The sequence below is a fragment of the Lycorma delicatula genome, chromosome 13 (assembly GCF_047948215.1).
Source record: "Lycorma delicatula isolate Av1 chromosome 13, ASM4794821v1, whole genome shotgun sequence".
Classification (NCBI taxonomy): domain Eukaryota; kingdom Metazoa; phylum Arthropoda; class Insecta; order Hemiptera; family Fulgoridae; genus Lycorma; species Lycorma delicatula.
The window spans coordinates 40,236,925-40,261,710 of NC_134467.1; the positions used below are offsets into that span (position 1 = coordinate 40,236,925).

General features: G+C 32.1%; 1 protein-coding gene across 1 annotated transcript in view; it reads left to right on the forward strand.

Annotated features, from left to right (window-relative positions):
* The window catches only part of LOC142334062 (uncharacterized), a 101,558-nt gene extending 78,663 nt beyond the window's left edge, over positions 1 to 22,895 (forward strand). Inside the window, exons 4-5 of the mRNA XM_075381730.1 lie at positions 5,146 to 5,249; positions 22,725 to 22,895. Coding sequence (XP_075237845.1) covers positions 5,146 to 5,249; positions 22,725 to 22,895 — 275 coding nt within the window. The remainder of the gene's footprint in view (positions 1 to 5,145; positions 5,250 to 22,724) is intronic.
* Positions 22,896 to 24,786: the final 1,891 nt, after the last annotated feature.

The window sequence follows — 24,786 nt, forward strand, 5'->3', positions numbered from 1 at the left end:
TGTAATTATTTCATTGTACGAGTTATCTACTCATTTTTATTAATTGAACTTTATTATAATCTTATATATTCTCCACTTGTAATAATAAAAATGAGTGAAACACAAAACGTTGAATCCCTGACAAATCTCCTCGCCTCTCCGACATATATATCTAAGATGTCACACCTGTGACAGGTAAAAATATATATAATTTTTTTTAAAACAACGCATTCTGTTGGACGTAAAAGCAAGACACGCTATACTAAATATTTTACGATTCCATTTTAATTTTTCCGATATCTGTGTCCGCTATAAACTAAAAAACTACTGGCCCGATTTACGCGCGGGGAAAAAGGGAGAAAGGGAAAATCGAAAAAGGTACAAGAGAAGAAGGGAAAACCGGAAAAAAGAGGAAAACAGGGAAAAGGAAATGGAAAAGAGAATATAGAAAAAAAAGGGGAGAGGGGTGAAAGGGAAACAAGGGAATGATAATTGGGAGAAGGGAAAAATGGGGAAACGGAATATGGTTAAAATGTAAATAAGGAAAATGGAAGAAAGAGAAAAGTTAAATTTTGTGAAGTTCTGTAATGTTCATTTAGTTAATGTTTTATTAAACTTCCAATTGTGTTCATTTAATCTATATATACATATATACTCAAATCTAGCGATAGCGAAGCATTGCCGGGTCTGCTAGTTATAAATAAATTTTTTTCTTTATTTATTGGTCCCAAATATAAATAAGCAACTAAGTTTCAACTTTAAGCTTCATGATAGTTATAAATTTCAAAACTTTTCAATAATCATATATAAAGTGTTAAAATATTTAATTTTTACAAATTTAATCTCGTTACAACTGACAAAAAAAATGAAATAAAACTTGAAAATTAATAAAAAATTATTTATTTTATTTTATTTTTATCGAAAATTAAAAATTTAATTTTATATTTAACATTATTTTGTATTATAAGGGGATTATAAAGTAAAAGGTGGTTAAGCAGATAAAAAAACAGTTGAAAAAAGTTCAACATTACACAAAAAGATTGTCCAAGTCGAAAAAAAATACAGAAAGAAAGTTTTATAATTAAAATTTTCTGTCAGTAAAAAGAAAGAAAACACAATAAAAGAGAATGGACTGAAAAAAGAAGAAGTAAACATTCCGAAAGAATGAAGAACTTGTGAAAAAAAAAAGAAACTAAATGAAATATTTGGGTGGTCCTTAAAGGACTATTCGCGAAAAAAATTTATCACGAATTATTATAACGTTAAATTATTTGGTTATCAAAAATGTTTTCTAATCATGTGACTACATTTTTGTAATTGTTTTATAAAAAAATGTGATATAAATATACATGACTTCCTTATACGAGGTGCGACAATAAAGTAATGAGACTAATTTTTCTTTGCAAGATGTGGCAACCCGCAGCTTGCGTAGGCATACCATCTTTGACTTTGGTCTATAAGCTACTTCTAGTCCAAGCGGCAAATTGATGCAACTGCTCAGTCGTGAGTTGTGCTGTAATAAGTGAACACGTGTTTGTATCTCTATTCACAGAAATGAAACCGCAAAATATTGCGCAACGGTATGTCATTTCTTTTTGCGTTAAATCGGGTGAAAACGCGACGACAACTTACGGTAAGCTTCAGAAGGCTTTTGGAGAGGAGGTTATGTCAAAAGCTCAAGTTTATCGGTGACATACAATTTTTAGTGAAGGCAGAACGAATGTTGAAGATGAAGACCGCAATGGACGACCATCAACCTCACGGACGGATGTCAACTTGACCAGGGTGCGTGAAATCGTATGATCTGATCGAAGATTATCCGTGAAAATGATTGCAGAAGAACTCAACATCGATCGAGAAACGGTTCGTCTAATAATAACTGAAGATCTTGGTACGAGAAAGATTTGTGCAAAAATGGTCCCCAAAAATCTCATACAACAGCGAGAAACACGGAAAAATGTGGCAGCCGATCTGTTAGAGCAAACGGAAATCAATCCAGATTTGTTGAGCCGTGTTATCACCGGTGATGAAGGTTGGTTTTTTCAATACGATCCAGAGACAAAACGCCAAAGTTCGCAATGATGCTCAAAGGGATCACCCAGACCAAAAAAAGCTCGCATGTCAAAGTCAAAAATGAAATGCATGCTTGTGTTCTTCTTCGATTCCAAGGGAATTGTTCATAAAGAGCGGGTGCCTCCTGGATAAACAGCTAACCGATATTTCTACAAAGAAATTTTAGAAAGACTTGGTAAACGAGTTCTTCGTGTCCGTGCCAACATTGCTGATAACTGGATTCTGCATCACGATAATGCGCCATCCCATACTGCTCTATCAGTACAGCAATTTTTAACCTCAAAACAAATTTCAGTACTACCACAGCCACCTTATTTACCAGATATCGCTCCGTGCGACTTCTTTCTATTTCCAAGAGTCAAAATGGCGGTCAAGGGGCACCATTTTCAAACAACACAAGATGTCCAGAAAGCTGTGACGAGGGTCTTGGAGGATATTACAGAAGATGAGTTCCAGAAATGTTACCGTCAATGTCAGAAGCGCTGGAATAAGTGTGTGCAATCAGAGGGGAACTACTTTGAAGGAGACAACACTAAACATGACTAAAACGGTAAGCAACATTTTTTTTTTGTCACATCAGTCTCATTACTTTATTGTCGCACCTCGTATGCCTATTAAATTACATATACACATTTTTTGTTCCACTTCATTTAAACTTATTTCATTTCAAAGTGAGATACGATTCTCGAATTCTTTAATAAAAATCGACAGTTACACAATTGCATTGTTGTGGACACCACATTGGATTACTTTTTTTCTGGTGTCATCAGAATTTTATATTAGTTTATATAGTAATTTTTGTTACGTCACTCAAATAGTTGTGTGGTGTAAATGAGGACGTGTTGGATCCATAACTATGCACATGTCGGTTCGAATCCGGTTTCATATACATATAATTTTTTTAAACTTTTTTTTTTTAATTTAAATATATTGATTTATTGATAATAATAATAATAATTAACCACTGTAAAAACTTTTGGATTAAAATGCAAAATATATAAAATTTTATTTCACTAATAACTTCTGATTTTTATTGTTATTATTGAATTATTATTTATTGTATAACATTTTTTTTACAATAAGAGGTGCTTAATAACTATTAATAATTCAATATACAGGGTTATCATAAAAAAATGGTGCGGTTTTGAATATGGTTTAAATTAAAACGAATTACTTACAGTTTATGTTTTTTATTTTTCAAATTTGTCGTCTCAAACATTTTTTTACATAATTAATAAATTTCAATATGTGCGCCCTTAGTCGCTCGACAAATGTCCAAACGATAGTCAACTTCTCTCCAAACATTAGTAAACATTTCTTCGTTAATGGTTGTCATCGCTTCATTAATCCTGTTTTTTAAGCGGTTTAGTTCACGAATTTTTGTGTAAAAACAACGCTTTTGATGTACCCCCATAAGAAAACATCGCAAGGTGTCAGGTCTGGACTCCTTAGAGGCTAAAGTATGGGTCCTTGCCGGCCTATCCATCGATCTCCAAATTTTTCGTTCAAAGCGTCCGTGACCGATGAATTGAAATGCGGGGGAGCACCATCTTGTTGGAAATGAAGTCGATGAATGTTTTCGAATTCATCCGGCGGAGGAAAGCGATAATCGGTTAATATGTCAAGATTCACAACTCCATTAATTGTTTTTTCAGCAAAGAAGAAAGGCCAAATTACACCATTTTTCATCACACCACGCCAAACATTAACTTTAGGCGAATCGCGTTGTTTCTCAATAATTGTGTGTGAGTTTTCAGAGCCCCATATTCGTGAATTGTGTCTGTTGTGGAATGTAGCTTCGTCTGTAAAAATTATATAATCTAAAAACGACGCGTTTTCCCTTATTCTGTTCGACATTTCAACAGCGAAATTGTAACGTTTTACACCGTCATCGGGTTTCAATTCCTGCAGTATCTGGATTTTAAAAGCGTGTAATTTCAGTTTTTTTCCGTAAAACTTTGTGAACTGTTGATTTTGGAATACCTAATTCGACTCTTCGACGGGGGATGGACTTCCCAGGACTTCTAATTGCCGATCGTCTAATTAGTTCAACCGTTTCGTCCGGTACACTTGGTCTGCCGGTTGATTTCTGTTTCTTAACCGATCCGGTTTCTTCGAATCGTTTGAACCGACGTGTTATTTTATTTTTGTGTGGTGAATCTCTTCCGAATTCACGTCGAAACGCACGTTGAACTAAAATTACGGATTTTAATTCAGCCATCAATAAAACACACTTTGCTTTGTCTTTATCCGAGAACATAGTAACTCGCTAAACTCACCGCAACAACAATATAAGAACTGACGTTGTGGTTACAACTGCTGATAAACAAACTTTGGGTTGGAGGCTTTCAGGGATACCAATATAACATCTAGAAATTTTCCTACAATCTTCCTATGAATTACTGAAACCGCACCATTCTTTTATGATAATCCTGTATTTAAATTAAAAAAAAAGGGAATAAAGTCGGATTCGAATCGATGTGTCTTCCCCTTGTAAGATCTAAATATTTCATTAATTTAAATTTCATTTAACTATAACTATGGAACCGATGAAAATAAGTACCACTTTGATTCACTATTAAAAAGCTCTAAATGAGGGTTTATTACTGAAGTAAAACTCCAAAATCCGTCCTTTTTTTAGGTTTTTGGCTTTTTTGGACAGTTTTGATCCACTCGATTGTGATAAAAAAAAAAGGTACAAAAATAGATGTTGTAGTCCTAAATCCAAAATTTCAACATCCTGATCGTTTTTGAGTTATGCTCGATATATTTTTACGTATACACATCATGCCGAAACTAGTCAAAATGGATTCAGGGTTGGTTAAAATGTATATTTCCGTTGAAATCTGAAAATCGAAATCTTTCGTGATTACAATATTTCCTTTACTTCGTACTTCGTACAAGGTAAAAAGAAAAGAACTACATTAAAATAATATAATTTGATGTGTCTGCTGTAAATTATTACGTAATAAAATAAAGTGTTATCATGTCATGGACTTTTTGAACGGCCCATGATGGTAGGTACCATCAGAATAGAATATTTATTTCTTTATTTTATTTTACTTATTTTTATTAATATTATTTTTTTTACAGAAGGTCGAATTCCAGACAACTATAACTTACACGTATTTCCATCAAATACATCGCTGAATGATCACTGTGGTGATGAAGTCTATTATGGCTTTATAAGAGATCCAGTAAGTATTTTTTTTAAATTAAAATTAATTATTTAAAATATTAATTTATAAATAACTACCATTCACGTCACAGCTTCGCCCGCCCTTTCATTCTTTCTTTTTTCCTCTATAGCCTCCGGGAATTACCGTTCAATTAAAATTTCATTTCAACTTTGTTGAAATTATATTTCACCTCTGATTCTAAAAAAACATAGTACGATAAATAATAATTCAATAATAATAAAATAAATAAAAAATATGAAGAAATATCAGAAGTTAGTAATGAAATAAAATGTTGTTTTTTTTTCATTTAAAAAAAATTTGTGTATGTAAATTGATAGGCGTACAAGGAAGTTATGTGGTGCCCATATCAATTTTTTTTTAATAATAATTTTGTATTTTCCAACGGTAAAATTATTTTTGTTTCAGTTATAAATTATACAACAGTTTTTTGTGCCCGATTTATGTTTTAATTAATGTCAAATTCCTTGAACTTATCTTAATGTTCCGTCGATGTTATTTACATAGATTTTTCTCAGAATTAACTTTCCTATAAACCTTTTACAAGATTTTATTTGTTTACTGACAATTAACAAAGTTATTTTACGTTAAAACACAAAAAAAAGTGTTTTGCAACATCAATTTTTTTGAGTTTTATTAAAATTTCTTTTTTTTTTGTCTTCAGTCATTTGACTGGTTTGATGCAGCACTCCAAGATTCCCTACCTATCGCTAGTCGTTTCATTTCGGTATTCCCCCTACAACCTACATCCCTAACAATTTGTTTTACGTATTCCAAATGTTGCCTGCCTACACAATTTTTTCCTTCTACCTGTCCCTCCAATATTAAAGCGACTATTCTAGGATTCCTTAATATGTGGCCTATAAGTCCGTCTCTTTTTTTAGCTATATTTTTCCAAATACTTCTTTCTTCATCTATTTGCCACAACACATCTTCATTTATCACTTTGTCCACCCATTTGATTTTTAACATTCTCCTATAGCACCGCATTTGAAAAGCTTCTAATCTTTTCTTCTCAGATACTCCGATTGTCCAAGTTTCACTTCCATATAAAGCGACACTCCATACATATACTTTAAAAATTTTTTTCCTGACATTTAAATTAATTTTTGATGTAAACAAATTATATTTCTTACTGAAGGCTCGTTTAGCTTGTGCTATTCGGCATTTTATATCGCTCCTGCTTCGTCCATCTTTAGTAATTCTACTTCCCAAATAACAAAATTCTTCTACCTCCGTAATCTTTTCTCCTCCTATTTTCACATTCAGTGGTCAATCTTTGTTATTTCTACTACATTTCATTACTTTCGTTTTGTTCTTGTTTATTTTCATGCAATAGTGCTTGCGTAGGACTTCACCCATGCCGTTCATTGTTTCTTCTAAGTCTTTTTTTACTCTCAGCTAGAAATACTATATCATCAGCAAATTGTAGCATCTTTATCTTTTCACCTTGTACTGTTACCCCGGAACTAAATTGTCATTTAATATCATTAACTGCTAGTTCTATGTAAAGATTAAAAAGTAACGGGGATAGGGAACATCCTTTTCGGACTCCCTTTCTTATTACGGCTTCTTTCTTATGTTCTTCAATTATTACTGTTGCTGTTTGGTTCCTGTAAATGTTAGCAATTGTTCTTTGGCATTGTTCCTGTATCTCAGCACTGTTCCAGTCAACGTAATAAAATTTAGTGAAAAATTAATTATGTGTATTGTTCATTCCAAAATGGATAATAAATCTTTGTATCAATCTATATGAACTTTTTTCATTTTTTGTTTTTTTTTTCACTTGAATAACCTGAAAGTTTATCCGTTTCTTCGGGGAGCACTCTGTATAAAAATAAATAATTAATACCAGGAATATATTAAAACTTTATTGTTAGCTTTTATTTTTATAGAATACTTGTTAGTTTTTAAAGGAATTAATAAACTTTGTATATATATATATACACGAGTATATGATATTTATTCGATAACAATGGAGAGTTATAATTAATTTTCTACTAAGTGTTCAGATGTTGTATGTTCAACCGTAAAGGAATGAGATTGATGATTACAATGACAGTTCTTTGCATTACAACTAAAGACTGTAAATTGATTATGGATATCACTTCTACACAATAATACCTTCTAACAGTTGTGATTGAACGAAAAAAAAAATTAAATCTTTTACTAAAACGGTTTTTGTGATTAATCCTTCAGAAAACACAAAGAACCATTGTAATTTATCTTACAAGAGATTGAATTTTTAACGCTCATTTCATCTGAAAATTTAATCAAATTTCTAGATGATTACATGCGAATATACGTTCTATTACGTTACCTTTATTTACTGTTTCCACTTTTAATATTTGTCGGGGTTTCTTCATTATGTATCAACCATCCTAATCCTTTAGGGGGAAGACACCATCTAGTGACAATTTCGCTTGCTACAACAACCCTTCTTCCCGTTCTAAGCCCTTTTGAGCTTTACTGGAGATCGTCGTCTTGTTGACTCTTCTTTATTCTGTTTACTCTCCGGAACCACCATAAGGTATTATTTCAGAGGATGATATGTATGAATGAAGATGAAGTCTTGTAAAGTCTCAGGTCAACCATTCCTGAAATGTGTGGTTAATTGAAACCCAATCACCATAGAACACCGGTATCCATAATCTTCTTTCTTTTTCCTGTTTAGCCTCCAGTAATTACCTTTCAAATAATACTTCCGAGGATGATATGTATGAGTGTAAATGAAGTGTAGTCTTGTACATTCTCAGTTCGACCATACCAGAGATGTGTGGTTAATTGAAACCCAACCACCAAAGAACATCGGTATCCACGATCTAGTATTCAAATCCGTGTAAAAATAACTGACTTTACTAGGACTTGAACTACTGGAACTCTCGACATCCAAATGAGCTTATTTGGGAAGACGCGTTTAACACTAGACCAACGCGATGGATCTACGATACCCACGATTTAATATTCAAATCTGTATAAAAGTAACTGCCTTTCCTAGGGTTTGAACTTTAGAATTCTCGACTTTGAAGTCAGCTGATTTTGCAATGACGAGTTTAACCACTAGACCAACCCGGCGGGTTCGTCTTGTTAATTCCCGGACAATGATTATATGTCACAGTCACAGACTAGGCCTCAGTCAAAATGCCACCGAAGCAAATGTCTCAGTAAAAAACCATAGCCTAGTACGCATATAATATTAACCAATTCCGGTATAGATTTTGCCAATGGGAGAAAATGTGATTATTCATTTAAGTAAATTTTTTCAAGCATTAATAAGTGGGCAATAGAATGTGATATCCTCACTGGCCTGGAATATACTTGACTAAGAAGCAAGAGACAGCCAGGTGGAGCGCCGACTGAATGAAACAAGACAGGAGTCCACCTGAAAGGTTGAGGAGTGAAGAGGTGAAGGACAGCCCCCTGCGGAGCCACCGTTCGTCCGTGCCTGTATAGATGGGCGGCGGTGACGACGCACTGAGACTCTGGATCCCCTGAACTCAAAGGCACTTCCCGCGGCTGCATAGTGCTTAATTGCTGGACTTAATTGGAGGGGGGATTGGTAAGATAGGCGGTCTAGTCGGTAGTGCGCAGGTACAAAATACATACTTTATAACATCTTGCTGTAACCTGGTAGCGAGCCCGAGACTTTGCCTGTAAATGGGGTTCCTACGAGTCATCGAGAACAAAAAACAACAATAGTAAGTGAAGTATACCAATGAAAAACAGATCTGATCTGGATACCACATGACTTCCTTGTACGCCTATTAAATTACATATATACATTTTTTTTTTTTTTGAATGAAAAGTACATACAATTTTATTTCATTAATAACTTATGATATTTCTTCATATTTTTTTTTTTTTTTAGTGTTATTATTGAATTAATATTTATCGTAAAATATTTTGTACAACCAGAGGTTAATAATTATTAATAAATCAATACATTTAAATTAAAAAAAATAAATAAAAAGGAGATGAAGGTCTTATCGAACCAATTTCCTTCCCTTTATAAGTTCCAAATACTTCATTAATTAAAATTTTATTAAGCTATAACTCTGGAACCAATGATAATAAGTACCATTTATGAGATTTCGCTGAAAAACTCTCAGTGATGGCTTTTAACTGCAGTTAAGAAAACTTTTACGTTAAAAACTACTAGAGTTACACTTCTGGCTCCTATTTTCCAACTCAAATTAGATAAGAAACCACCAAATTCACTTCTTAATTTCGGCTTAAAGAGCTGAAATCCTGGCGAAATATTTCGCTAACCTAGACCTATGTTTATATGAATTTTTTAAATTATTTTTGGCAGTACAATATGTCCTGAAACCTTCTCTGTTTCATTGTGGTACACTCTGTATAAATAATATTAAAAAAAATTCAACCCACACCTCTTAAAATTGAAATGTATATTCTTTGTTATTTTGCTCTTTCTTCGTTAGGTTTAAATATTTTTCGAAAATTTTGTAAAAGTGTATATACTTCATATAGATCTCTTAAGATACGCATATAAAAAAATTTTAAATTATAGAACCCGAGGTTAAAACAAAATATATTTTTTGAAAAATTTTCTTTTGTAGTCTCTTTATTAAAATGGTTGTTAGATTTAGAGAAAATATTATTTCAACAAATTTTTTAAGCTTACTTCTCGTATTTACAAATACTTTTAAAAATTTTGTTTTTTAAGTTATTCTTCAAGTCTAAAAAATATATTTTTGACGTGAAACGTCTTTAAAATCACACCGAAAAATACGGGTACCATAACAGAAATTTAGTATCGTTTCGAAAAGGTTTCCTGCCTTAATAACTCCCTAACTATTAAACTCAGAAACGTAAATTCGGTGTCATTTTATAACATACATAGTCAGTTCGTGTATACGACTTTCAATTTGGATCACTGTTGAATGGGTTGGCGGGAAGAAGGCACAGTGAAGATCGGCCAAAACTGAGGCTCTCGCTCATTTCCATTCAGTGTAGCTCACGACTTAAACGTGATAGCGCGGTAATTCGTATGTTTATATCTACATTTTGTCAAGATGTATCGATTTATGTAATAATTAGTGTATTTTTGACAATATTTATGTATAAAAAATTAAAGTAAACGTGTAAAAAAATATAAAATTCAATTTGTCAGCCTCAGCTCGCACAAACGCCAGCCGGAAATATAAATTACGTATATGGTTGGAAAGGGATAATTATGGGCCACGCACAGGTATCCCGATATCCGGTGCCTAGCGAACAGGACTGTTTCGGGAACGTCGTAAATCTGGCACGCCGCGCTTAGTAAACCACGCCAACGGCGCGAACACCTCTACCGCTGCTTATGTCTGTTACTTCTCAAACAAAATTATCGTCGAATATTAGTCGAAATAAATATCATGTACCATTTAGTATCTGTTTTATGTTAAAAATGAAATTTAGTACACAGTCTATGTTTCGTTTTTATTTCAATTTGATACACTAAAAGTGACTATCTGACATACAGACTGGTCAATTTTTCTGAAGAGTTGGACAAATGAAAGAAATAAAATTTTCCACTGTAAACTTTCAGTTTTGTTCAAAAATACGATGGTGGCTCTCTCATTTAACTCTTGGTAGTTTAGAGGAACTTCATCCAAGGTCTGTAACGTTTAACGTTAAGCCAACGGCCGTGCGCCCACCGACACTAATCCACCCGATTTTTTATTTTTTTTTTGTATCTCAACTCTTTTGATTTTTATTATTAAAGTTGCTTATTTTTTTAAATTTAATATTTGTTATATTTAAAATAATTAATATGGGATTAAATAAAGTATATTTTCTATTTTATAATAATTGTTTTTATCAAAATTTTAACACACGGGTACCCTTGATCTGCCTTATAAAATAATTGAACATCTCTTTTATTGTTATTCTTGGAAGTAGCATATTTTATTCATTTCTTACGTGATCTATGCTATAATGTATTATTTTACTATTTACTAAACTGAATAAAACATTTGATTAATAATTTATTTCAAATGTATTAATACAAATTAAAAACTAATTTTTTTTTTTGTCTTCAGTCATTTGACTGGTTTGATGCAGCTCTCCAAGATTCCCTATCTAGTGCTAGTCGTTTCATTTCAGTATACCCTCTACATCCTACATCCCTAACAATTTGTTTTACATATTCCAAACGTGGCCTGCCTACACAATTTTTCCCTTCTACCTGTCCTTCCAATATTAAAGCGACTATTCAAGGATGCCTTAGTATGTGGCCTATAAGTCATGTCTCTTCTTTTAACTATATTTTTCCAAACGCTTCTTTCTTCATCTATTTGCCGCAATACCTCTTCATTTGTCACTTTATCCACCCATCTGATTTTTAACATTCTCCTATAGCACCGCATTTCAAAAGCTTCTAATCTTTTCTTCTCAGGTACTCCGATCGTCCAAGTTTCACCTCCATATAAAGCTACGCTCCAAACGTATACTTTCAAAAATCTTTTCCTGACGTTTAAATTAATTTTTGATATAAACAAATTATATTTCTTACAGAAGGTTCGTTTAGCTTGTGCTATTCGGCATTTTATATAACTCCTGCTTCGTCCATCTTTAGTATTTCTACTTCCCAAATAACAAAATTCCTCTACCTACATAATCTTTTCTCCTCCTATTTTCACATTCAGTGGTCCATCTTTGTTATTTCTACTGCATTTCTTTACTTTTGTTTTGTTCTTGTTTATTTTTATGTTATAGTTCTTGCGTAGGACTTCATCTATGCCGTTCATTGTTTCTTCTAAATCCTTTTTACTCTCGGCTAGAATTACTACATCATCAGCAAATCGTAGCATCTTTATCTTTTCACCTTGTACTGTTACTCCGAATCTAAATTGTTCTTTAACATCATTAACTGCTAGTTCTATGTAAAGATTAAAAAGTAACGGAAAAACACATATATATATTAAACATTATAAAATTCTAATATCGTTTGATTGCAGTGTTAAAGACAAGCGCTTTAATCTAACGCATCGATTGAAGTGGACTGGAGAATTCTCACTTACACGTTCGTAGTTAGATTAGGAACCATTCTCTTTTATCACCGGGTGTGGTAATACTAATGGGAGTAGCAAGTGAATTACAGAATTTGAATTAGTGAGATAGCTGGATTAATTATTAAATTAAATTTATCGTTTTAATAGTATAATTTACAATCGATATTATTTTTCTGTTCAATTATTTTTTATAAACTTTTAGTAATAAATATCGATTACTTTTTTTCACTGTTAATTAAAATAAAAGTGTTGACAATATTACACACATATACATTTAACTTTCGTTGTATCATACCTCTAGAGCAGAGTTTATCAACCTTTTTATGCCACGACATAATTCGAGATTGCAAAAAAATAATTGCGAGTGCAATCGGATTAAAAAATCTATATAAATAAAAAAGTAAATGATCGTTTGTTCAAAATACTAAATCTCTGAAAATTCTTAACCGATTTCTTTGAAATTTTGACACAACGTTGTAACCGAATACTCGCGTGTTTTTATATACCTAAGATGTCACACCTGTGACAGATAAAAACATGATTTTTTTATAAAAACATCGCTATCTGTTGGACGTAAAAGCAATATACGCTATAATAAATGTTTTACGATTCCATTTCAATGTTTCCGATGTATGTGTCCGTTGTAGACTAAAAACTACTGGATCGATTTACGCGCGGGGAAAAGGAAGAAAATGAAACGTCGGAGAGGGGAAATAGGAATAAATCGGATAAGGGAAAAAGGTAAAAAGAGAAGAAGGGGTAAATGAAAAAGGAAATGGAAAGGGGAAAGGATATTAAATAACAGGGAAAGGAAAAAGGGAAACTGGTAAAGAAAGGGGTAGGGAAGGAAATAGGAAACGTAGAAAGAAACAAGAAGATGGTAAAAAATGAAAATGGGAAAAAGGGAAATGGGGAAAAGGGAGAATGGGTGAAAAGGAAAAGGTTAATTTTTGGAAATTCCGTAATGCTCATTTTGTTAATGTTTATTAAACGTTTTCATTTAATCTATATATATATATATATATTTTTTTTTTGTCTTCAGTCATTTGACTGGTTTGATGCAGCTCTCCAAGATTCCCTATCTATTCATTTCATTTCGATATACCCCCTACATCCTACATCCCTAACAATTTATTTTACATATTCGAAACGTTGCCTGCCTGCATATTTTTTTCCTTCTACCTGTCCCTCCAATATTAAAGCGACTATTCCAGGATGCCTTAATATGTGGCCTATAAGACTGTCTCTTCTTTTAGCTATATTTTTCAAATGCTTGTTTCTTCATCTATTTGTCGCAACACCTCTTCATTTGTCACTTTATCCACCCATCTGATTTTTAACATTCTCCTATAGCACCGCATTTCAAAAGCTTCTAATCTTTTCTACTCAGGTACTCCGATCGTTCAAGTTTTACTTCCATTTAAATTGTTCTTTTATCTCTGTATTATCTCCTTTTCTCTCTACATTTATATATATATACTCGTATCTAGCAGTAGTGAAGCATTGCCGAGTCTACTAGTAAACATTGAAAATACATTATTATACATTAAAATATAATTATATTTTATTCATTTAAAATGTTTAAAAGAAAAACAAATTCATATTTTGTTTAATTTATTTTAGCGGATAGTTCTAGAATTAATTAAAAGAAATAATTAATAAACATATAATAAAAATAATGTAAATTATGTTGTAAAATGAATAATTCTTATATATATATTTTTTTTTTAATAATTAAATAACAAAAATTATATAATTCTGAATGCTGTTAGTGAAAAAATATCGTTAATATTTAAATCAAAATTTCCCTATTATTTTAGCACTGGTATTTAATTATTAAATGAACGAAATAATATTTTACTATTACTTTAATAAAAATTTTTCATTGGAAATTAAAGGACATTTAAAAATTAAAAACTAGTTCAGGTGTAAAATTTATCAAGTAAACTTTATAAGTTAAAAACTTATAAATTTATGATTAAAACTTTATGATTTAAAACTTATAAAGTAAAGTTAAACGGATTAAATAAGCAATTTAAACAAAGAGCTTATCGTATATTTTACAGCGCCGTAATAGTATTTTGAGAGTTGACTAAATCATGTTCTATAAAAAATAGCTGCATAGTTTACACGAAGAAATTTTATTAATAACTCATTCATTACAAAACAATGGATACATTTATTCTTGTGATTTTATCTTACTAAATAATTTTATAAAAAAAAAAATATTTTTAATTAAATTTTGTACACATTTTGTTTTCATTTCTGGTTACTTTTTTTATTTTTCGTTATGAGATCAACAGAATTAATAGAATTTAAAAAATTAAAAATTATTTTTTTATGTATTGTGTTAACGAACCATAAAAAGCTGATGTGAACACCACCTGATTTCCTTTTACGATTTTGGGAGAATATTGTCCGACAAAATTAGAGGAGTAATGAATTAAAAGATACGAATTTTTGCTATTTATTAAAGATCGGGCATGTGTGCCTCAGTATATATGTTGTTCTTGTGAGGGTCTATTTTTTAGTCACACTGTAGTTAACTTTAATTTAGATAAAATTAAACAGAAATTCCAGAATAATTAAAAAAAATTAAACTAGAAAATCCAAAAATAATACGATTCTAAATTATAATTTTCAATTAATATTAAATAATCAGATGTTTCACCTAATCTACGAGAGTTATTTTTTTTTTCAAGGTCCGAACGGTCACGAAATTAAAACCACAGTGAAAATAATACATTTTTTATTTGCAACAAGTACTTACATAGTTACGCTATTTCTGTACATAGTCGCCACTCCGATTTACGACATTTGTCGTAACGTGGTACCAACTTTCCAATATCGTTAGAACTTACCGGTAAAACTTAAGATTTACCGGTATTCGGGGTTTTACCGTAACATATATATTTTCTATCTTCTTTATCAAAATTTTCTTTTTTTAGATTGTACATTATGTGACAATGTATATATGTAATTATAAGTATATCTTGTTTGTTACAAAGAGGAATTATAAGAAAAAAAGAGAGCAGCCTTGACAGCATGGCTGATTCTTTACATTTAAAGTTTGTGCATGAGAATATGAAATGGTGATATTGTAGTATATAAAAAATGCCATGCCTAACCAGGATTCGAATCTGGAACCTTTAGATGAAAGACCGAGTTTTATTAAACTTTTAGGTTTTGGGGTCTGAGGGATGTTAAACGCGAAAATATGTCGAAATTTTCTGGGACTCTAACTATGGTACCCATTAAAATAGGTAAATTTCTTATGAAATCTATCTGAATGAAGATAAAGTCTGATTCGAACCGATTTGACTTCCTCTTATAAATCCAAATAATTCATTAATTTAAATTTCTTTTGGCTATAACTCTGGAGTCGATGAAAATAAGTACCACTTATGATATATCGTTGAAATGTTCTGAATGAGAGCTTATTTCTACAGTTAAAAAAAGTCCAATTTTTTTTTTGGATTTTGGTTTTTTTTGGGTATTATTGATCATGTCGATTGCAACCAAAAGGGGAGTTGCACAATTAGATGTTATAACAGTCCTAAATCAAAAATTTAACATACTATGGCTAATTGTTTTTGAGTTATACATACGTACGTAGAGACGTCACGCTGAAACTAGTCAAAATGGATATTTCCGTTGCAATCTGAAAATCTAAAATTTTTCGTGATTACAATCCTTTACATCGGTAAAAAGTAAATTAAATTGCAATTTCTTTTAATACATACTGTTTAATAATTCATACTAATTAAATCATATGATTAAAAAAATCTTCTATTATTTGAGGAGAGATTTTTTTTGTCGGTGAACAGGAAAGCTCTCCTAGCTGCCGCCTGTGTTTACAGACGGCAACTGTCGGGCTCTTACCAACTAAAACTCCTTCCTTTCACAAGTTCTGATACCAGCTTTTCACCATTATACAGAGAATGCTGTACACTTGTGGGAATTCTTGAATGAATTAAAGAGTACTGGTTATATTAGCAGCAGTGATGACCCCTATAGATCCTCAAATGTCTCTTTGCCCTGGTTGTCTTGTCCCACTCAACCCATTGAGCCCGGGCTGAATGAGGAGAGGACAAGCCTTGAAGCCAGTCAAGACTGCCCTCGTTTTTTCTTATAATTTCTCTTTGTAACAAACAAGATATAATTACATATATACAGGATCATTCACGGGAACCGGATGTTTTTAAAATAATCATAAAAAATTGAATATTTACTTTAAAAAAGTTTTATTGGTACTGAAACACTTGTTAAATCAAAGCATTTGTTACTTACTCATGAACGAAAAATTATGTCAGGCAAGTGATGTCCATTTTGGGCAATACATTGTTGTAGCCTTTCACGGTAACCGGCCTCAATTCTTTGCAGCATGTCTACATCAATCTGGGTGACGTGATGACGAATTGCGATCTTTAGGTCCTCCAATGTACGCGGTTTATCGCCGTGAACACGCGATTTCAGAAACCCCCGCAGAAAAAAATCACAACTACTCAAGTCGGGGGACCGAGTGGGCCAAGGAATGTCGCCGAATCTGGAAACGATCCGTCCCGGAAACAAGTTACGGAGAACAGCCATCGTTGCCCTCGCTGTGTACGTTGTAGCTCCATCCTGCTGGAATAATACGTTTTGAAAATTGATTCCCCGGTTTCGTAACTCAGGGATGAAAAACGTATTCAACATCGCAATGTAACGATCGGCTGTTACAGTTACGGCAGCGTCATTTTCTTAAAAAAAATATGGTCCAATAACACCGACCTTTCCTATTGCACACCAGAAACTCACCTTTGGGCTATGAAGTGGTCTCTCGTAAAGCAAATGCGGGTTTCTTTCTGCCCGATACCCGCAATTCTGTTTGTTGACGAAGCCATTCAGATGAAAATGGGCTTCGTCACTCATTAACGATAACAAATTTTCATTTTCTTCAAAAACGGTAAGCATTTGTCGACAAAATTGTAATCGCTGCGTGAAATCTTGCTCGTTTAACTGCTGCACGACGTCTATCTTGTAAGGATGGAAATGCAGGTCTGTATGCAGATTTTGTTTTACCGTACTTAAAAGCTCATTTGAAGCGCTACTGAATTCCTCTGAATAGAGCGGCGTGGGCTTCTGACAATGGCTTCCCTTACTCGTTCGATGTTCTCCGGAGTGCTAGCAGTTCGTCGGGGATCCGGTGGTATTTTGTTCAATATTGAACGGCTTGTTCGAAGGTTGTTTACCCGTCGCAATATTGTGTTACGAGAAGGGACACTTGCATTACGATGGATATTAAATTGACGGCGGAAATCTGACTGAACAGCAGTTACGGATTCGTCATTTCGCACAAAACTGTCATACGCGTATAGGCGTTGGTCTAGCGTCCACGGCTCAATCTCAACGACTAAAATGTAAATGCTATGAACAAAGGAAACGTCAGACACCAGCCACGTGCCCCTCCTACCACGAACGCCCGAGTACAACCCACTTCAAAAACATCCGGTTCCCGTGAATAACCCTGTATATTATCAGATAGTGTACAATCTAAAAATAAGAAGAATAAGAATAAGAAGAATTGACGAAGAAGATAGAAAATAGCACATTCTAGAAAATTTTATATTCTACCATTTTCTTCTTCTTCTCTCTCTTTCTCTCTCTCTCATCCATCATCTTCTGCTGCAGTACTGTGTTTCTCATTTCAGTATTCAGTTTGCAGTACTCATTTCTGTAACAGTTCAATTTTCTCCGTTACAAAGAAGTATAACGACCAAATTATCAGTAGCCTGTCTTCTGCCCGCCTGTCGCACTCGAAAAATAAATGTCTGATTGTATCCTTCAGGCCATAATACACACCCGGCGTCTTCTCTTATTTTCCTACTTGCCAAGTAGGCATTTTGAACGCTCCATGGCCAGTCAGCAACTGGGTGAGCCAAAATTTGTCCTCTCTATTCTCTTGAAAGACCCACCTATGTTAGTTCATCTGGGATGATCCCATACTTCCAGCAGCCAGATGTAGACTCATCCTATCTCTTTTTCCAATTTTCCAGCATTACATTCCAGGCTTGTTTATTGGGTGTGTACATCCATCTGTCTATTCGCTCACGTATTTTTAGATCCATCGGAGGTACGTCTGCTATTACAAAGACCACCTCGTTGGACATTATTCTACAGGCTGAGATAACTCGTTACACGATCCGGTTTTTAAGTGAACAAATTTGAACGTTAGTAATCGAACTTATTAAAAAATGATAAAACTAATAGAAATTTGTTCAAACATTTTAACACTTTTTTACTTCCTTGTACGAAGTAAAGGAAGTATTGTGATAGGGAAAAATTTCAGATTTCAACGGAAATATACATTTTGACCATCCCTGAATCCATTTTGACTAGTTTCGGGGTGACGTCTATACGTACGTATGTACCTCGCATAACTCAAAAACGACTGATTAGCGGTAGAATGTTGAAATTTTGAATTTAGGATTGTGGTAACATCTAGTTGTGTAACTCTCCTTTCGATTGCAATCGACTGGATCAAAAGTGTCCAAAAAAGCCCAAAATCTTTGGATTTTGAAGTTTTACTTATCTGCAGTAATAAGCCATAATTGAGAGCTTTTCAACGATTATATAAATGATGACTGAATAAATGGTACTTATTTTCATTGGTTCCAGAGTTACAGCCAAATAAAATTTTTATTTATAAAATATTTGGATCTTACAAGAGGAAGGCACATCGGTTCGAATCCGACTTCATCGCCCTTTTTTTTTATTTAAATATATTGATTTATTAATAATTATTAACCTCTGATTGAAAAAAAAATACAATAAATAATAATTCAATAATAACAATAAAAAAACACATGAAAAAAGTTATTAATGAAATAAAATTTTATGTACTTTTAAAAATGTGTATGTGTAATTTAATAGGTATACAAGGAAGTCATGTGGTGTCCACATCATATTTTTATATTTGACTTTAACATAGTTTTTTTCTTTTTGTGGACAATTATAAAGCAGTTTTTTTCGATATTTCTTTGAAAACATGAAGTAGAATTTCTACCGATTAGATATTTTAGGTTAGACCACCGGGTTAGTCTAGTGGTGAACGCGTCTTCCCAAATAAGCTCATTTGGAAGTCGAGAGTTCCAGCGTTCAAGTGTTAGTAAAGCCAGTTATTTTTACACGGATTTGAATACTACATCGTGGATACCGGTGTTCTTTGGTGGTTGGGTTTCAATTAACCACACATCTCAGGAATGGTCGAACTGAGAATGTACAAGACTACACTTCATTTACACTCATACATATCATCCTCTGAAGAATTATCTAAACGGTAGTTACCGGAGGCTAAACAGGAAAAAAAAGAAAAAATATTTTAGGTTAGCATTGTAAGATTAACCCAACCGGTTGGTCTAGTAGTTAACGCGTAATCGCAAATCAGCTGATATCGAAGTCAAGTGTTCCAGAGTTTAGTAAAAACAGTTACTTTTATACGGATTTGAATACTAGATCGTGGATACCGGTGTTTATAATTTATTAATAAATTATTAATCTTTGATTATAAAAAAAAAAAAAAACAATTTACGCTAAGTAACAATAAGCATTATAATAATAAATTATCGGTCTTTTATCTGAAGGTCCCAGATTCGAATCCTTTTTTATATACTACAATATCTCCATTTCATATTCTCATGCACAAACTTTAATTTATAAATTTATCGGTCCATTTATTATAATTTTATTTATAATAAATAATAATAATAATAATAAATAAATAATAGTTCGATAACAACAATAAAAATAAAATATCAGAAGTTATTAATGAAATAAAATTTTATGTACTTTTAAAAATGTTATATGTAATTTAATAGGCGTACAAGGAAGTCATGTAGTGTCCACTTTAGATTATTTTTTTTTAGATGTTAACATTTTATGTGAATCTATAATGAATAATGTAAAATAAATATTATGAATTGGAATTCATAATTATGAATAACATATTCTGTTGTGTAATAAAATTCAGAAAGAGCAAAAGAAAAATTAAAATCCTCATTTTTGCTGTTTTGTTAGATTCGCTACTTTGAATTATTGAATATTACTTTCGTTACTCTACGTTACTTTGAATGTTGACTCTTATCAGTCAAAGTAACTTTGAAATTAAACGATTGTTAGCGCCTAATTGTTGGAAAATATTAATAGAATAAACACTAATATTGTTGCAAACCTTGTTGTTCACTCTGTAAATGTTGATTAAATTTTTTAAAAAATTTAAAAAAACAAAACAGAACCATTCATTATTTAGAAAATAACCTTTTTTCCCTCCTCTATGAATCATGAGACCTTGCCGTTGATGAGGGGGCTTGAGTGCTCAGTGATACAGAGTAGCTGGACCGAAGGTGCAACCATATCGGAGAGGTATCTGTTGAGAGCCAGACTAAGGAATGATTCCTGAAAGAAGGCAGCAGCTCTTTCAGTAGTTGTTAGGGGCTTGAGTCACAATGACTTAAACGGCCATATCAACATCGCTCAGTCCTCTGAGTACTGCGCAGCTGAAAGCAATGGAAAACTACAGCTGTTTTTTTTTCCAAGAAAATGTGGCTCTGCATTTTCACATAACAGTAATGGAGGCGCCTTCCTTGGTAAAATATTCCGGAGGTAAAATAGTCCCCCGTTCGGATCTCCGGGTGGGGTAAGGAAGGGGTCACCAGAAGATTGAAAAATAACATTCTGCGAGTCGGAGCGTGGAATGTTAGAAGCTTAAAAAAGGTTGGTAGGCTAGAAAATTTAAAAAGGGAAATGAATGGGATGAAGATGGATATACTAGGAATTAGTGAGGTTCGGTGGGAAGAGGAAGGCGACTTTTGAACAGGGGATTTTAGAGTAATTCATTCAGCGTCAAATAATGGGCAGGCAGGAGTAGATTTCGTGATGAACAAGAAGATAGGGAGGAGAGTGGAGTATTTCAAGACGCATAGCGATAGAATCATAGAATAAGAAAGGGAGTCCGACAAGGATGTTCCCTATCTCCGTTACTTTTTAATCTTTACATGGAACTGGCGGTTGAAGATGTTAAGGAACAATTTAGATTCGGAGTAACAGTACAAGGTGAAAAGATAAAGATGCTACGATTTGCTGATGATATAGTAATTCTAGCCGAGAGTAAAAAGGATTTAGAAAAAACAATGAACGGCATAGATGAAGCCCTACGCAAGAACTATCGCATGAAAATAAACAAGACAAAACCAAAGTAATGAAATGTAGTAGAAATAACAAAGATGGACCACTGAATGTGAAAATAGGAGGAGAAAAGATTATGGAGGTAGAAGAATTTTGTTATTTGGGAAGTAGAATTACTAAAGATGGACGAAGCAGGAGCGATATAAAATGCCGAATAGCACAAGCTAAACGAGCCTTCAGTAAGAAATATAATTTGTTTACATCAAAAATTAATTTAAACGTCAGGAAATATTTTTGAAAGTATATATTTGGAGCGTCGCTTTATATGGAAGTGAAACTTGGACGGTCGGAGTATCTGAGAAGAAAAGATTAGAAGCTTTTCAAATGTGGTGCTACAGGAAAATTTTAAAAATCAGACGGGTGGATAAAGTGACAAATGAAGATGTGTTGTGGCAAATAGATGAAGAAAGAAACATTTGGAAAAATATAGTTAAAAGAAGAGATAGACTTATAGGCCACATATTAAGGCATACTAGAATAGTCGCTTTAATATTGGAGGGACAGGTAGAAGGAAAAAATTGTGTAAGCACGCAACGTTTGGAATATGTAAAACAAATTGTTAGGGATGTAGGATACAGGGGGTACACCGAAATGAAACGACTAGATAAGGAATCTTGGAGATCTACATCAAACCAGTCAAATGACTGAAGACAAAAAAAAAGCAAAATTTTATTTATTTGTTTTAATAAATGAATAATAATGTTAAAATAATTAGGTAAAAGATCTTCGTTCATTAACAACATTCACAATTTTTTATTTATGTCATTTGATTATTAAAAATACTAAATCTTTGATACCGGTGTACTTTGGTGGTTGGGTTTCAATTAACAACACGTCTAAGGAGTAGTCAACCTGAGTTTGTTCGAGACAACAATTTTACCGGTACATTATACTGATACGTGGATAATGACTTTAATTGTTGATTCGACTGTAAATAAAGTATTAAAATAATAAAAAATTTGTTTAAATAATAATGTAGAAAATGACAACGTGTAGTTTATCCTATTTTTATAAAACAATAATCAACTTCAATATACAACAATAACAACAAATATACAACAATATACAACTTCACGTGATATAATGTATATTAAAATATCGATTTATTTATAATTAAATTTAAGATTCGATATATTGAAACATTCTTTTTTATGTTAAATATTTTAAATTGAATTAAAAATAAAAATTCATGTTCCTAATGTACGAAATGTAATAATTTAATGTTACTCTGTTTTAGGAAATTACTAACTGGAGCGTACCGGAGTACAGTCAATTAAAAATTAATGGATTACATGATGGTTTAACAATTCTACCAGAATGTACCTATTACGTTACATTAGAGTCAAATCCACACAATGGAAAATTAGCCTCCAGAAGTATGTTTACTGTACCAGGTAAATTGAGTTAATATTATTACTGTAAATTTGTTATAAATATGTTTTTTTTTATTTTTTTACCTCCGGAACTACCATTAGGTATTGCTTCAGAGGATGAGATGAATGAATAATTTGTAGGGTGTGAAAATGCCATGCCTGACTGGGATTCGAACCCGGGTCTTCCGGATGAAAGGCCGGGACGCTACTATTCGCGCCACGGAGGGCGGCTGTTATAATTATATTAACAACAACAATAATAATAATAGTATTGACCTAAATGGTTTCTTAATTTAAAAAAAAATAAGTTTTCTTCGGTCTACCTGAATTTCTTTTACCAATCCGTTTCTTTTTTTAATTTTGTTATTATTAATAATAATAATAATAATAATGTACAAAAGATGAAAAGAAAGTATAGCGTGTGTGGCTTTTACATCTAACAGATAGCGCTGTTTTTTTTATTTTTAAAAAAAACATGTTTTTACGTGTCACGGGTGTGACGTCTTAGGTATATAAATATTAGGTTTATAAAAACACGTGCGTATCCGAATGCAACGTTCTGTCAAAATTTCAAAGCAGTCAGTAAAGAACTGTCGGAGATTTAAGATTTTGAACAAACAAACATTAACATTTTTTTATACGTATAAATTTATGAAAATAAAAAAAAGATAAATAAATAATTGATTAATTGTGATACATAAATGTAGTGTAAAATTTATAATTGCATATTATTATAATTTGTTGAAACATAGAGTTACGTATATACATTTATAAATGTTTTTTATTAACTGTTACGTGCTAACAGATTGATGAAGTTGTACTGTAAAAGGGTGCCTTCTGTACATTGTCGTGTTGATGTTAAACGTTCAACTGTATGATGAACTGTTTAGTGGAGGGGGGAGACATCAACTTATATGCGTTGTGTTGTGTTCTTCAGTGACCGTTGCTTGTTATTTTATACGTTTGTATCGTTATTACACATTATATATAGCGCACTGTTGTTGTTATCTTAAAGATTTGTTTAGTTTTTTTTTCTCTTAAATGTTTTTATTGTATTTTTTAATGTGCTTTTTTTGTTTTATATTATTCAAGTTAATTTATCAACAACGATTTCATTGTTAAAAATTAACCTAAATTTGTTACTTCATAATCACTTCGAACTGTTAAAAACTCTTCAGTAATATTGAATCGACAAATAATAATACTTCTGTAACTAAAGGTAATCTTAACATTAAGAAATATTTTGTTTTGTACCATTTAAATTAAAAAATGTAATTTAACTATATTAGAAATGAAAAAAAAAATTAGTTTTGCCTTGTATTGATACAAAAAGTTCCTTTAGAAACAGGCATCTTATGCACTGTTATTTGAATAATTGCTTCTAAACTATAATATTTATTCTATTACGTAACAATATATATATATATATATATATATATATATATATATATAAGAATTATTTATGTTTGGTCTTATATTTATTTGGATACGCCCCAAAAATATTATGAACTAAATAATGAATTATTTTACATTAGTATTCATTCTTTGAAGTAATATTTCTTAAATAAATCACTTCCAATTGCAGGAAAAAACCGTACATATTATTTGTGTGTTTAATCTTATACGTCGGCTATATAAAAAAAAAAAAAAAAAACATTACTGGGTACAGTAGACCGTTAAGTAACACATGTTCATTGATCGAAATCGTTTTATATTTTATTTATCTGTTATTCTTTTACTTTTCACCTTATCATTTAACCATTTTTTTTTTTTTAACAATTGTAAGAAACTGCGAAATATGTGAAATTTCAGCGCTTAAATTTTCACGTACTTAATATACTTGCTCAGCCGTAAAAGTTAGCGTTGACTTTGTGTATATAAAAATGTAGATTCTTTTACAGAATCTGACAGCCACTTATTTTCAAT